This window comes from Chelonia mydas, chromosome 8 (genome assembly GCF_015237465.2).
Source record: "Chelonia mydas isolate rCheMyd1 chromosome 8, rCheMyd1.pri.v2, whole genome shotgun sequence".
Taxonomy (NCBI): Eukaryota; Metazoa; Chordata; order Testudines; family Cheloniidae; genus Chelonia; species Chelonia mydas.
Window position 1 is genome coordinate 71,881,681 of NC_057854.1, and position 17,035 is coordinate 71,898,715.

At 40.9% G+C, this 17,035-nt stretch overlaps 1 protein-coding gene across 4 annotated transcripts in view; it reads right to left on the reverse strand.

Annotated features, from left to right (window-relative positions):
• TLCD4 (TLC domain containing 4) overlaps positions 1 to 17,035 on the reverse strand; it is a 53,563-nt gene that overhangs the window by 25,897 nt on the left and 10,631 nt on the right. For 3 of the 4 annotated variants that reach the window (XM_043521481.1, XM_043521483.1, XM_037906968.2), the window contains 2 exons: positions 12,191 to 12,356; positions 710 to 799 (listed from right to left, as the gene is read on the reverse strand). In XM_043521481.1, coding sequence (XP_043377416.1) covers positions 710 to 799; positions 12,191 to 12,345 — 245 coding nt within the window. In that variant the 5' untranslated portion in view covers positions 12,346 to 12,356. Of the gene's footprint in view, positions 1 to 709; positions 800 to 12,190; positions 12,357 to 16,470; positions 16,598 to 17,035 lie in introns of those variants that run through there. The other variant, XM_043521482.1, reaches the window with a different exon arrangement.

The following is a 17,035-nucleotide window of genomic DNA, read 5'->3' on the forward strand; positions in this document are numbered from 1 at the left end:
AATTACTAAGGGACAATCTCCACTCATTGATATATTTTGCTTTCCACAACCAAATCTCTGTACAGCTTTTCATGAGTGATGTACCAGAGTATTCAGATTCTAAAATCTAAACTGTGTTGTTAAATCTATTTACCTAAATTTGGGTTATTGCCGATTATGTACGCTATGTATCGTATGACATTTAAAAACTAACTTTATATTTGTGGATAATCTAAGCACTATATAAAGATGTACAGACAGACACTTTCCCCAACCTATTATATTTTTTTTTTTAACATTAGCTTTAATAAAATTTATAATTTCGCTGTTTCACTTTACAAGCAAAATAGTGAATAGACGCAAATAATGATGTTAAATCTTCAGTCACCTTTTTGACTGTTTAGGGTTGTATTTTCAGAACTGTGCATTAAAATTGGAGATTGAAATTCAGTTAATAGTCTTGAGAAGTGTGTCTGTCTGTTTATACTAAGTTGTAGAAACAGTTATACAGTAGACTTAATGGCATTTTAATTGGCAAAATATTTTGGATTTTACCAGAGATAGTCAGGACAGACCTAAAATGGCTCTCTACATTTTAAGAGAAACTGAGTGATAATTTGGCTAGTTAATACTCTAACATGATAGCAACATCGTGAGACAAAGATGTGGGGAAATGGGAACAAAGAAAAATGTCATTCTTAAAAAGTCAGTTTGATATAACTTGTCTTACCAGACATGGTCAGCATTAACAGCTTCATCATACAACAAGATATATACACAAAAAGCACCAACCACCAAAGCATGGAATGTGGATACGGTCCTGAAAAAAAGAAATATTACATTTGTGATTACCATTCTGAACGATACCACAATTTAGAATATACCATCTTAGTGCAAGATGGTATATTTCCAAGGAAATACTAAATGACATACAGAAGTTCTTGAATTATAAAGACATTTCATTTTTATATTATATCTATCAGCTCACGGAATGACTGGTTTTTAATACAGACAGCAAAAGTATACATGGGAAGCAGGTATTTTTTTTTTATAATGACAAAGTAGTTAATTTTATGTTTTAACATACCTTGATAGCTGTCCTATTCATTGACACTTATCTGAAAAAGCAAACTCATGATTAAGCTCTTTAAATTCATTCTTCCAGCAGTGATCAACTTGTTAAATGGACCAGAAGACGTCTTGTACTTTATACTGAATTCAAACTGGTCCATATATGCTATGTTGGCAGATTTCTGTTTGTAAGCACTAAATTTAACAGCTGAAATGCTTCCCCCCGCCCGCCCCCCCCCCCCCTTTTTTTTTTTTTTTTTTTTTAAAAAGGTAGGTGGAGAGGGCTGGAGATTAAACAGAAACTCTAGCACTGACAGCTTCAGAGAGGGACAGTCTTGTGCATATGACCCAGCTTCTAGGTCTCACAGAACAAAATTTAGTAGTGCAAGACTGCAGTACACAAATATGAGCATCATAGGTGTGCTGAGGGAATAGCAGCTATAGTATAAATGATCATGCTTATTTTGACACACAGCTTCATCTTCAGCAAGATTCCTAAACCCAACATATTCCCTCCCCTGCATTAAAGATGGCTTTGGAAGGGGGTCTGGCAGCATCTATGCTAGGCCAAATGCCTGCGAATTTCAAGTTGGATATATTCCATAGAAGACAGCATAATAAGGGGTGCATAGATCCAAAATTTGTGAAATGTGCAAACTAATCATTGTTCATCCAGTTGTGGATTTAAGACACTGCACAGTCAGACACAGGGAACACCATTTTCTCTCAGATTAGCACTCACCCCTACCTTTTTTAAATTTTAGTGCAAAAGAAAAAGCAAGGTGCAAAAATTGTGTTTACTGTAACAAATATTTCAAACATGAAATTTCAAAATTATGTCATACAATCAAGTCTAAGTGTCAGACATTAGACAATTAAGGTTATATAATGCAATGCACACATGTGCAAGGAGGCAAAGGGAACCCTATATTTGCCTTCTGCATTTAAAATACTAATAATTTGGAAAAAAATCAAATTTTCAATATATATAAACATTATCAGAGTCCCAAACACGTCTCTGCAGGATTTAAATGGAAAACTACTTGTTCCTCTCAAGCCTTTCCCAAAGTTAGTTTCTTACTCTCCCTAGTTACAAAAGCCATTCTTTCCAATCCCAATGGATTATACTGTAAATCTCCAATAAGAGAGGTCTGGATGGTTTCCACTCTAATTTGTGTTACTGTGCTGCTTTCAGCAATTGCTTTTAATGGAATGTTCTACCAAATGGATAGAATACAGTCTTTTAATTAATCTTCAGAACAGTTAAATATAGCTGTATTGCACAAGTGTATTTACTGCAATAGGTTTTTTGGACAAGTGTACAGAGTTGCCCACTCTTGTGATTTTATTGAAAATCTAATGAAAAACTGATGCTTTAATAAAGGTCCACCTCCTGGAGACAAGCGATTACAGGAGAACCTCAGTTTTTATGTTAAAAAAGTTTCTAATCTTCATGTTTAGATAGAAAATGTAATCTGAGAATACCCTGAAAGCTCATAAACTAGAAGGCAGATATTAAAAAACCCAAAAGGTTTCTTTTTTTCTCCCTTTAAATACATTGTGATTTTTAAGCCAGTCCCATGGGGTTTCTGCTCAGGATTTTTGAACATTTGGAGTGGTCAGTACTGAAAGTGGTAAATGTTAGATAATTTGTACAGATCTAAAGTACAGATCTTTACTTTAGAATCAGTTTCTTTTAAGAATGGCTGTTTTATCCAGAGTTTCAGAGTAGCATCCAAAGTTCACATTTTAGCACTTAACTTTTAAGATACACTACTGGTACAGAAACTGCAGGCTTCCTCCTTATCTATACACATCAGAGGTCCTCCACAGGGAAGAGGGGAGGAAAAGTACAACTCCTTACATTTACTTACAAATCTAGATCAAGTTTAATATATGCCTTGAAACCACTGTCAAATCCCACATTCTGAATCTATACACTTTAAAAATGTAAAGGAATACTTTGCATAGTATTATTTTACTACAGTATCAATATTAAAATTATTTTTTGCAACTGAATCACGACCACTACAACCAATAAGAATCAAATTATATGAATGAAGATTAAAATTTTAAATAACAACTGTGATGCAGTACAAATTTTTGACTTCACACTTAAGAATTGCAGAAGCAGTTACTGTAATGAAGCATAATTCCAAATGATTGGAATACACAATCCAAATGAAGGCCAAACATCTGATCTATTAAGTCCTCTGAATTCTAACGGCTTATCTACACCACATCAGTTAGCTCAAATTAGTACACTCAAGTGACTGCACCCATACTAATCTAGCTTGAGTGAAAGCAACCGCACTAGGAAAAACTCAAACCATGTAGAGTAAATTGGATTAGCAGTACAGAGTGATGAGATAAGCAACTGATCGAGCATCAGCGGCACTAAAACTTCAATCCATACTCCCCAATAGGCCAGCCACCTTGAGCTTAGAGTACCACTTAACTCAAGCTAAACAACTTTCAAAGAATAGCATTCGTGGAAACGGCACTGGAGCAGGATAGTCGATAGTGTAAAGCAGTGTTGCAGATGCCTTACGATACTCTGGTCAACCACAAAACCAAGGAGTCTTGGTGACTTTTGGACCATAGAAACTAAATGAAGAATGGAAGGAAGAAAGAAAAAAGTATGCTGGCTCAGTCATTGCCCAGACAAACAAGTGCCAGAAACTGAGGCGGGGGTGAAAAGTGTGCAATTGGAATAAATACAAACTTAATATTCAAAACAGGAAATTATGTGCTTAACTTCAAGGAAAAATACATTTATTGGAACATACGAACAGTATATCAGGCTGGAGAACTTGATGCACAAGTTGAAAAGATATGAGTGGGAAAACATCAGTCTATGCCAAAAGAGATGAGAATGCAAAGGAGAATTCTACCATGATAAACATAGGATATTGACATTGGGAAGAGAAGATGGTGGATACCAGGACAGAGCTGAATTGTGCTAAAGCCAAAGACAAGGCAGGGTCTTATGGCATTTAATCCAATATCTTCTCATATATCGAAGGTGAGATTTGGAATCAAACTTGGTACAGTTACAATAGTACAAATATGTGCCGACCTCAGTAGTGCCCAAGGAAGAAATTGATTAATTTTATAATGATCTGCTGAAAACAATACAAGATGTTTCAAGACAAGCTCTGTTATTGGTGATGGGAGACATTCATGCCAAAGTAAAAGCAGACTGGAATTCCTGGGCTGGAGCAGTAACCAGATTTGGAACAGATGAAGAAAACAAAAGGAGAAAGACTTCTAAGGCTATGTCTACACTACAGCTTATGTCAGAATAATTTAAGTCACTCAGGGGTGTGACTAAACCACCTCCTTAAGCAACATAAGTTAACTGACATAAGCACTGGTGTGGACAGTGCTACGTAGAGGGGAAAGCTTCTCCCGCTGGCATAGTTACTGCCTTTTTGCGGAGGTGGTTTTATTATGCAACTGAGGGAGGGGTCTCCTTTTTGCATATAAAACCTTCACCAGATGCACTGGAGCAGTGCTGTAAGTGTAGATAAGCCCTATATCTCTGCGTAAGCAACAACCTGGTGATAACAAACATACTATTTCAACAAAGCAAGCTGCAGAGGATGTGGACATGGACATCACTGACACTGGCAAACCAGGTGCCAGCTCTTGCCAAGGCTTTAGGCCTCAGCTGTGCACTGACAAAATTAATTGCTGGAAACTAGTCTGTTTCACCTGTGCTTTAGTATGTTTAAAATGGGTATTAAACTTGTAACAATATGTTTAGAGTTTATGAAACACTTGTAAATTGCTGCATGAATTAGTCTCACTTATAGTAGATTTATTACTAGGTAGAAGGTAATTATTAAGTTTTTGCTTTATAAAACTCTTTAAAAAAGTTTGCTCTGAAACTGAATCTGTTAGGAGGGATCATCTCCTGCTCATCAAGGCAACTATCAAAACTAAAGGGGCAATTGTGGGATACCACAATACAAAGACTTTGTTAATTGCCCCTTGACACCCATGAAGAGGCTAAAAGCAAAAGGGCTCCTCCCATCAACATGAATTCTGGAAGAAGAAGAGCTGACAAGAAATTCTCTCCTCTCTTTTGCTGTTTGGACTATGACAGGGCGAGAGCTATGAAACAGAAACAGATCTCAATGGTCAACCTAAAAGGCCTTCCGAGTGGACAGATTACTACAACTCTGTCACCTTTTGGAACCATAGTCTGTAACTCATTTGTTTATAGACGTTTACTTGGAAGTGTTATGAGAAGGAGTAAACACATGAACTAGGGATCACCAAATAAAATTAAATAGGCAGCAGGTTTAAAACAAAAAGTATATCACAATGCACAGTTAACCTGTGGAACTCCTTGCCAAAGGATGTTGTCAAGGCCAAGATTAGACTAGGGTTCAAAAAGGAACTAGATAAATTCATGGAGGATGGTCCATGAATGGCTATTAGCCAGGATGAGTAGGGATGGTGTCCATAGCCTCTGTTTGCCAGAAGCTGGGAATGAGCAACAGGGGATGGATCACTTGATGATTGCCTGTTCTGTTCATTCCCTCTGGGGCACCTGGCATTGGCCACTGTCAGAAGACAGGATACGGGGCTAGATGAACCTTTGGTCTGATCCAGTATGCCCGTTCTTTTGTACTTAACCTTGTAATAACTCATTTCTTTTTTAGTTAATAAATGCTTAGTTTATTACAAGATTGGCTACAAGTGTTGTCTTTGATGAGATATAAAGAACAAATTGACTGGACTGCGAGAAACCTGAATATTTTGTGATCTTTGGTTTACAGCAACCAACTATCACTAAGGCCTTCTTGCCTGGGTGGCAAGATAGACTGGAAGGCCCAGGGAGACAGTGACTCTGTGTAAGGTGGTTATAGCGCTTTAGGAGTTCACATGTGTTACTGGATTGGCGAAATCCAGTTATAGATTTCTCCCAACTTGGGGCCTTTGCCCTGTTTCTTGAAAGTCTGCCTTGAGGTTGGCACTCATGGTTGTGAACCACTCCAGACAGTGTAACAATCACCTGATAGGTAATTAAAGAACATGATGGACTTTGTACTTGTGAATCACAGGTGGAAAACAATTGTTGTGCAGATCATTTGCAGTTGATCATAAGTTAGTGCTGGCATCAATTGGGATGAAAAAAGTGCCAAGAACTAAGATCTATGATGTGGACAAATTGAAAGAGACAGGTATGAGGAAAGGATACAGAAAAGCCATGCAGAAAATCATCATACATCTGGTGAAAGAATAAATGAACATTGAAGAGACATGGAACAGTAAAAAAAATGGGATTACAGGAGTGGTTGAACAAATATTGGGCTACAAGGCCAAAATGAAGAAAAAAGGTGGAAAATGGATTAAATGCTGCAAATGAGTGACAAGTGTAGGAAGCTGAAGGAGAATAAAAAGGAGGATGGAGAGTTTAAGAGCTCAGTACAATAGGCTGACTAGACATAAAACAGGAAGCAAAGACTGATAGGAACAACTGGATAAGCGAACAGTGTAAAGAGCCAGAAGACTACACAAAGAAATGCAACACAAGGGTTGTATTGCAAGATAAGAACTGTGTAAGACATGAACTGCAGAGGTCAGTGGTGAAAGACACGTGTGGAGACATAATTGAGGATTAACAAGCAAAGAACAAATGATGAACAAAATATTTTGAAGAGACATACAATGTCTAGAACACAGAAGATGAAATGGTCTTGAACAAGCTTCCCAGCACAAATGAGGGAAAGCAGACACCGGAATCCTTAGAAGTAAGGATCCCAATGGAAAGTTTCAAAGAAAAAAGGAGCCAGGGAAGCAACAACATAACCAAAAGCTGCTGCAAGCAAGGAACACTTGGTAAAGGCAATGCACAAGCTATTCAACAAGATTTACAAACAAGAACAAGGGCCGAGTGAAAGGGGGAAAGCGACTGTAGTACCAATCTATTAAAAAAAAGTGAATGCAAGAACTACAGAGGACTCAACTTATCAACTGTGCTGGTAAAAGCATTCACCAAGATATTGCAGAGATCAAAGAGGTGTGTGGAAATGGCACTTGCAGAGGAACAGACCAGATTTAGACCAGGACAATGTACAGTATATCCGTTATTTGTGATATGATAGATATAAGAGGTACATGTAACAGGTTTGGTTGTGTGCTAACAACTGTATAGACTTCAAAACAGGCTTTTGACAGCACTTGGCAGAAACAGTTATGGCAACTTATGAGAATACATGGCATCTCAAAGAAAACTTCTACAGCAAGTTGATGAGTGCAGTAAGGGTAGACACGAAGCAGAGTGGATCAGGACAACCATAGGAGTGAGACAAGGATACACACTATAATCAGTTTTGTTCACCTTGTTACTGGAAGCATTAATTAGTGTAGTACTGAGAGATGAAACAGGAGGAGTCATATGTTTTAAGATTATGCAGAACCTTAGATTCTCATACAATATTACAGATAAATGACAAGGTAGATCAGGAAAACAGAAGAGTCAGACTGAAGAACACCATGGTGAAGAGAAAAATTATGGCAACTGGAAGACAAGATCAAACGCAGAGGCAAAAAACCAGAACGCATGGGGAAAAAATTGTGTACCTTGGAGGACCAGTATTGAAGAACAGGAATTGTGAAGAGGATATCAAAAGAAAAAAAATTCAGACTAGTAGTATCTGAAGGGAGTCTGCCACTCATTTAAATGACATCTTGGAATGTCTAAATTCATCAGCCATTGATGGAGGAGAGGGCATTACCACTTCATCTGGTGAGTGCTGATTAAAAGATAAGAAACAAAAGGGCAGGAATAAATGGTCAGTTTTCAGAATGGAGAGAGGTAAATAGTGGTGTCCCCCAAGGGTCTGTACTGGGACCAGTCCTATTCAACATATTCATAAATTATCTGGAAAAAGGGGTAAACAGTGAGGTGGCAAAATTTGCCAGTGATACAAGACTGCTTTGGACTTAACTATCTTGAGTAGACTGAAGAGTTATAAAGATATCTCACAAAACTGGGTGACTAGGCAACAAAATGGCAGATGAAATTCAGTGTTGAAAAATGCAAAGTAATGCACATTGGAAAACAATCCCAAGTATACATATAAAATGATGGGGTCTAAATTAGCTGTAACCACTCAAGAAAGATCTTTGAGTCATTGTGGATAGTTCTCTGAAAACATCTGCTCAGTGTGCAGCAGCAGTCAAAAAAGTGAACAGAATGTTGGTAATAATTAAGAAAAGGATTGATAATAAAACAGAATATATCTATTGTCTCTATACAAATCCATGGTACGCCCACATCTTGAATACCACTTGCAGATGTGGTTGTGGTCACCCCTTCTCAAAAAAGATGTATTGGAATTGGAAAAGATTGAGAAAAGGACAACAAAAATTAGGGTTATAGGACAGCTTCCATATGAGGAGAGATTAATAAGACTGACTTTTCAGCTTGGAAAAGAAACGGCTAAGGGGGGATATGATAGAGATCTATAAAATCATGACTGGTTTTGGAGAAAGTAAATAAGGAACTGTTATTTACTCTTCTCATTACACAAGAACTAGAGATCACCAAATTAAATTAATAGGCAGCAGGTTCAAAACAAACAAAAGGATGTATTTCTTCACACAATGTACAGTCAACCTGTGGATCTCCTGGCCAGAGAATGTAGTGAAGGCCAAGACTATAACAGTGTTCAAAAAGGAACTAGATAAATTCACGGAGGATAGGTCCATCCGTGGCTATTAGGCAGGATGGACTGGGGATGATGTCCCTAACCTCCGTTTGCCAGAAGCTAGGAAAGGGGAACGGATCACTTGATGATTACCTCTTCTGTTCATTCCCTCTGAAGCACCTGGCATTGGCCACTGTTGGAAGACAGGATACTGACCTTTGGTCTGACCCAGTATAGCCGTTCTTATGGTACTTTGAGGGGTGGTCTCCTTATCTGTCCTAGCTTGTGTTCCGTCTTTTCCTGCTAGGGAATGGTTTGAGGTGGTAAAGATTGTGTCTCCCTATCATCCCAGTGGGCTAGGCTCAGAGCGACATAAAATTGCTGTTTGCAGGCAGCCCAGGGATCCCAATATGGCCATTGTGGGGCTCCATATGGGAGAGGAGGTGGCATCCAGGATTGTCCCCACCATTTGGAGTGACCTTCCCAGGCTTCCTCCTTGTCTCTATGACTAACATGGAATGGGTTCCTATGAAGGTGGGTGGGAGAGCCCTACACTGAAATAGGAGAGGCTGAATAGACTCATTGGAGGTCCCCTTCATCTTCCATTGAACTATGAGGAGGAAGAGCCCCAGCTGAAAACAGTGCAAGGAGCCAGGCAGTACTGGTGACAGCTGAATGTCTGGTGACCAAGCGGGTCTCAATGCAAAAAGGCATTTGGTGCCCATGATCAGCAGCAACTCCTGTTCCTCTGCTACAGTCAACTCCTTCAAGTACTTAACTTTTTGAGGTACCAAATAAAGCATTGGTACCAATGCGATGATTGCTCTCTAAGTGGACAGTACCAAGGGTTTGGATTGCTCTGACAAGGACACAGACAGAGGCAGATGCTTCAACTTACAGCATACCAAGGGACCTGTCATGGGGCAGTACAGGAGGTAGGGTTGTGTACAGTAGTACCAGCTGGAGGAATGTCTCTCCTTGCCATCTCTGACATGCCCAGATGGTACTAAGCTTGCTTGGAGCTGAGTTTGCTCTTAAAAGAGCTATGGAGTTTCCTGGCTCCACTGGTACTGCCAGGGTAGCCTGAATGGTACTGGGCAGAGAGGTTGATGATCCTGAGACCATTGACCCAGTGGGAGATCGAGATCTTTTAGGAAGAGACTCCCTGCAAGGTGAGTTGGAGTTCCTCTTCCTGGGGCTTCTGGAGGTCTCAGAAGCCTTCCCTTTTCTGGGGGAGTGATGAACTGAGGTTGACAGGACACTGGATGTGTCTGAAGACCGATGTACTGGAGGGGGAAGTCTCCTGACCTGCCTCTGAAGCAGAGAAAAGAGAACATGCCATCATAAGCCTCAGCTTGATCTTTCAGTTCTTCCTCACCCTGAATGTAAGGGCTAAACAGAAGTTATGCTCCAGTGGGACATGCAAGTCTTCCAGTCAGTGAACACACTTGGAGTGGTCATTGCTATCCGGGATGGCCTACTGACAAGTGAGGCACCATTTAAAAAGAGGTGGACATGCCCTCCCCAGGAAAGGAGAAAAAAAATGTAAAAACTAAACTAAACAGCTATACTAAGCTAAGACAACAATAAAATTTTAATAAATGAGGCACACTCAAGGTGGACATGCTAGAGCTCCATCTCAGGCTAAGGTGGATGAAAAGGAACTAAGGGCGATTCACCTGTCCAGCTTGATGTAGCCTCAGTGCGGAGCATGAGGCCGTGTAGGGTGCATGTACAAGTCGAATGGAAATTTCCAATCGAAGGCATATGTGCATGTAAGCAGAGTCAGAATGAGCTCTACCCTGACATCTGGTGGTGAGCTGCAGAAAAGGACTTCAGGGGCTGATCTCGTTTGCCAGGGCACACCCACTCTGCCTAGCATGATGGGACTGCTTGCTCAAATGGTTGTTTTGGCTGCTGTGCGATCCTCAGTCTTCGTTATAGGGGCAGGAGTAATAAAGTGTTATCCTGGTTATGTGAATCAAGGATAGTAGAACTGTACTTGGCATTTTATGATGGAGGGACTCACCCTCAACTAAGTAGCACTCACTAGGCAAGGGACATGGGTTCCAAAGCCCAGTGAATTGAGAGAGGCTGGCGATAGGTATTTGTACCTGGTAGTGTGGGCCCCAAACACCTCTTTGACCCCCTCCTCTCTCCACTGTGTAACAGAGCTAATTTTGACTCCATAAGAAGTCTTGTTACATGCTGCAGGGCTGAAATCACTGATACCTAGGTATAAACATTAGACCTACTTTGAACTAGTGGTTGAGTGCACCAGCACTGAGGCTCCCCTACTAACATAGCTCTCAGTGATTTCAGCTGTTAAGTGTGAGGGAGGGGGCTGAAGACATATTGGTGAGCAGCCAGCAAGGCAGCTGGTAGTGAAGACTGCAGCAGAATCCCATGGAGAGGTGTGGCAATTGGTTGTCGACCCAAGGAGTGGAGCATGTAAGGTGCCCCCATACCTCCCCCTACTTCCACCCAGGCTGGGAGGTGAACTCTGCTGATGAGCTTCTGAACTCTGGGAACTGCACTGACCAAGGACAGAAACTGTGGGTGGGGTGACTTTTGGGTCGCTGGACTTAAGACCCTGAGGGGAAAAGGACGCTTCCAAACTTACTTGGGAGTGGGTCTTTTGCACATGGTTTGTGTTATGAATCCTGTTTGTGGTGTTTCCCCAACATAATGGACATTGTTTCCCTCCTTTATTAAAAGGCTTTTGCTACACTCAGACTCTGTGCTTGCGAGAGGGAAAGTATTGCCTCTTAGAGGCGCCCGGGGGGAGGGCGGTGTGTGTGTGTGGTATGTAATTGTCCCAGGTCATTGGGTGGGGGCTTGAGCCTGTTTTGCATTGTGTTATTTAAAAGGAACCCCTAGATACTAAACCCGGCCCTTGTTGCTGCCAACACTGACAGGCAGAAGGGTTACATGCACGTGAAGCAGAGTACCCATAAGATGGACACTATTCAAAGGAAGAAAGATGATCTCTTACATACACATTCCTTCTCTGAACTCCTTAAAGCCAGATGTAATCCAGCATTTACAGTAAAAGGGAGGAAATTTTGCTTAGATCTTCTCATATGTTTTGGGAGATGCGGGGGGGAGAGAAAAAGAGACCTTCCAGTCTCTTCCCTTTTCTAAACTGCATTACAATGAAGAAACATTCTAGAAATTCATTAAATATTGCTTCTCACCTTAGCCTTTCATTGCTTTTTAAACTTTTCATTCAAACTTCATCCTGTATTCTTTTAAAAGGCGTTTATGATCTACAGGAGCATTTGTAATGTCATCTGTTCAAACAAACCCAGAATCCTGAATTCAGAATCTGTCAGGTGCTATAGAAATTTTTGGTTTAACATGTATTTTCATACTTTACATCCTCAGTTATATGCGGTTATATATTTGGGAGCTTAAAAACTGCTAAATTTCGGAATCAATTCATCATTTGTATTTAGTTTTAAACACTTTACCTTGAATTCCATTCAATCTTCCTTTTTTGGTTGAGATTATTAAAAGCAGGAGTTATTCTTGTTGATGCCCAAGAACTTAGAACATGGAACAGAAGCTGAAATATGGTAAAACTGGCAACAGCAATGCCAGTAATCAGTGTGTTGAAGGTAGCCATTATTCTTCAGCCTGTTAATTGGAATGGCAGAATTATTGTCTCAGTCCAGACATTGATTAAACTATTTTGTTTAAGTAGCTGCAAAAAGAATTTTCAGCCTCCAAGATAGTATTTTAAGTAGAAACAAAAATAAAATGTAGTGCTACACAGAACACAACCACCTTCAGATGTAAAACAGTGATATATTAAGCAGCCATTTGAGTTGCCCTATTAAAGAGTGAAAGGTGCAGACTGAACACAGAGGGGAAAGGGGAGGAGAGGTGGGGAAGAAGTGCAAACAATTTTTTGGACATTCTTAGATATTTTCTAGACAGACATTGCAGACAAAGGCTCCAGTTATGAAACTATTATTTCAGAACCATTCTCGGGGATTTAACCATTTGACTTCAATAGAAGTTACAGGGATTTGCAAAACTAAATTCCCATACACCATGGGGGAGGGGGAGAAGGGGGAGGGAGAAGAAAACACACACACACACTCAACTAGATGTTCTATACTGAACTCCATTTACATTCCTGTATCCCAAAAATAATCCAACCCTTTCACAAGAGAAGCCAAACAAAAAACAGGATAACTCATAGTAATTAAAGGATTTAAATACTTTCAAAGGCAATATTCTTAAACTGTCTTAAGAGACCAGTGTATAGAAATAGCTTTTAAGTGTATTTTGAAGACCTTAAATCTAATTAAAACACAGCTGCTTAACCAAGACTTTGACTAATATTTCACACATGGTAATAATGGTCTAACAGTCAGCATCTTTTTCTAGAATGTCCTAGGAGTCTTTTTTTTAAAATAGAAAGGGGGGGAGAAAATGCCCACACCACCTTCCCTCTGTTCCCCTGGAGCTGGCAATAGCCAATTGGAATTATTTGCATACACTCCAGCTGCAGTCAGTGTGTTAGGTGTACATACACTAACTGGTGGAAGCAGTAGTTGGGCCTGTTTGCTAAATGTGTGAAATACTTTGAGGTGCGTGACAGAGCTGTGATCATGTATGAAGAGATCTGTATCTTGCTCCTTCATGCGACGACTGGGAAGAGGTGCATACTTCAGCAGGCAGTATGAATAATTTCTATGCAGAATTATGTAGGTTATTACAAGAGGTATTGTCAGCAGTGAGGTGGAATATGAAATGATTCTTATGATGGTTAAGTAGAGTGTAGGTTGAGATGTTATCCTGTGTAAGAGGTATAAAAGGCTGTGAAGCGATTCTTAAATTGTACATGTGTGGTATTCTTTCTGGGGAGTTGACCAAGTGTGTGAGCCTATGCCAAGATCTGGAACCTCCTGAATTTTATAGTGCCACAGGCCAGCATGAGGTATTGCTCAAAGAGAGTAGAGGGAAGGTGGCATAGACAACTTTTAAACAAACCTTTAATAGTGTTAGATGGAATCCTGTGGGTGAGAGTGAATGTGTTGTAAAAAAGAGGGGAAGAGAAACTGTGGGGTTCGCAGAATAAAGTTATTAACGGAGTATATTGGTACACTGCTAAAAGACAGCAGAGTTAAGGTTGCATGGGCACCTTAACTGTACATTTCATGTTTTTCAGAAATTTGAGTTTTGCTCAACTCAGCATTCTGCAAGGATATGACATACTACCAAGTAATCTTCACTCTGCATTAACGTAGTTTATTGACAAAGAATTTTAGCTTTTTGAACAGGCAAAGATAAGTTGTTGGTAGGAATTAATAGTCATTTAGGCAGTTGTACATATCAAGCCAGCAAGGCCTAACCACCCCAGTCACAAAGGCCCCACCAGCCCTGCTTTGACACATCCACAACCATACCACTGACCCATTCACTGCATTTCCCCCTCCAACCTGGCCCCCCTCCCACTACTGCACCCAGGCCCTCACAAACAAGCAGGGATACTCCCTGATATCCAAACATTTCTATTGCTGTTACTTCCCACCTCTAACCTCTACCCCCAATAACATGACTCACATGGAGTCCTGGAGGGAAGGACACGTGTTATAGTGGACTGGTATTCCTGGTCATGTTTCAGAATGATTGGAAGGTGAAGTGCTGGATCTGCCACACAAGAGATAAAATTGTCCGTATTTTGGAACAAAAACCTTATGTCTGAGAAATAGATCCTCTGATCCCTGTCCAACGGATGTACCCTATCTCCAAGAAACAGTGAGGCAACAGAGCTTGTAATGTTTCTATGGCAAACAGTACACATTTTCCAGTCATCCATGAACCCTCCAATTTCCCAATTAATGTTCTTCCAACACTTACTACTAGCTTTCACATTGCCCCTGTAGTCATTAGTCAGATGCTCAGATAGAGAAAAAACTTTCACAGCTCTCAGACACCAATCTCTGATGTGGTCCAAATCTTCTTTCATACTTTGTCCGACGTGTACACCAGGAATATGATCCAGATCATTTACATCCAAGTAAAGCACCACAGTGTCCAACAGATCACCACCTCTTCATCACCAGTTAGATGCTATAGAGTGGGCAAGACTTGATGCCAACACAAGCCACCTCTCTCCACCCAAATCAGCAATCCCCTGTTATGGTGTACTCCTTGCTCTCATTCAAACTTCTGCAACATCATGATCCAGGAATCACCCAGAATCTATGCAGTAGGAAGCCTGCAGCACACACATTTATTCCCCCTCAGAGGTCCAGGTGCCTGTGCTTCAGTTCCAAACTTCCATGCTATGTGTCTTGGAGAGGAAAAACAAAAAACCCCCCCACACAGATCTGCCCCAAGATCAGAAAGTAGCCACTTGCTGCCCTTGACCCTGCCCCTCCCCGGGGCTAGTAAAATACAGGTTTTCCCAAACAACCAGTTCAAGGCTTGCCTACCACCCATCCTCATTTCCTGCCCTCCTCCACAGCCACAACTCCTCTCCCTGTCCCCATTCTTTTGTCCATCATACACAGATGTTTGTCTCTGGCTTTTCCCCACCTAACATAACAAAAATTTTGGTTAGACTATTCTGCTGTCTTCACAGTCAACCTCCCCACAAAATAAAAACACATATCATAATAGACAACTTGCAGCAAGCCGCATGAGTTGTTAAGCCTTTATTGCACAGCTATACAAAGGCGTGAACTAGAAACATCAGTGGCAGGTTGTTCACCAGGGGGAAATTGCATTGGCACATTCCCTTGTACTTCCAAGGTAAGCATGAAATGGCTGTGTAGAAACCCTCTCGTTTTTTTTCTTTACTGGAGCATTTGCACTGTAATCCTTCCAGACTGCACATCTGTGCAAGTGAAAAAATTCTTTAAAAACCATTCACAGGTGGATCCCCCAGAGACTTAGTGAGTGCCATGCACTGCCCTGGGTTTAAAAAAACCACACACACTAACCAACCGAGACCATTTTGACCTAGATCACAGCAATAGTTTGATCTCATCCAGTCATTAGTGCCTTTCAGTTTAACAGTACAACACAAGGCAGAAGGAGGAAAACTTTGGGGGGGGGCATGCCTTTAACTCAGGAACCCAAATGACCCCATACTTGGATCACTAATGATACCCTGCACCCCAAGGCACACCAAATTTTAAAGCAATCGCTTGGATTTTACAGCGCTTACAGGAGTCAAGCTTTAAAGCACATAAAATGGTGAGAAGAGAAGCACTCTAGCTTTTTTTCCTGTATTTGTGCATGTGCACTATAAAAAAAAAGTACATTCTTAAATATTGTTCTCAATTTGGGTAACCCAAAGATTTAGTGGGTGTCATGTGCTACCTTGGGTAAAATTCAACAGACATTTTGACCCCCAGATCTCTAGCTCTGCACAAAAATACTCACCTAGAAACTTTTTTGAAAAATGGCAATTTTGGCTGTTTATATCTCCACAACCCCTAGATCAAGTGACCCCATATTTGGATCACTATTCTTACTCTGCATCCTCCTAAGGCACACCAAATTTCAAAGGAATCCAACTGAGCATGTTGATTTTGGAAGACTTCAAAAAGTCAAACTTTATACAGAAATCATGACAACCTTTAGTGGTGCTGTTGCACCACTACATCTACACTTCAAACTGGGGTGTGATTCCCATCTTGAGGACACATCTGTCCTAACTCCGATCGAGCTAGTGAGCTAAAAATAGCGAGTAGCCATAGCTGTGCAAGCAACAGGAGGGGTTACTCACCCAACATATCTATCCAAGACAGTAGGCACATATTAAGGGCAACTAGCCCATTGTGGTGCAGAGGCTACAGACCTATCAAAGGTATGTCTCAGAGGGGGGAGTCTGATTCCCAGCTTGAAGTGTAGATGTACTCCATGATGTACAAAACAAGTAAAAATGTGAAGGAAATTGGTTCAGTAATTCTGAAGCTATGAGCAGTTGATTTTAAAGTGGAGTGCCCCAGTGATAGAGACTTCCCAATGTTCTAATGTAGTGATCCCCAAACTTTTTCCATTGAGCCCCCCCGCCCCTTACCCATAATGGAACCTGTCTGAGCTTCCCCCTTGGGAGCTGTGGTCAGGAGCAAAGCTGTGAGCCAAGGCCAGAGCTGCAGCTGGATCTGTGGCTGGGAGCAGGGCCATGGCTGGGAGCCCGAGCTGCGGATGGGGATGGGGGCAGGACCAGGACCAGAGTGGTGCTCCCTCCCCACCCCCTGGATATTTCTCCAAGCTGCCTAAGGGGATGCACCCCACAGTTAGAACAGTGGTGCCCAAATGCCTGTTCGCTCTCAAATGAGACACAAATA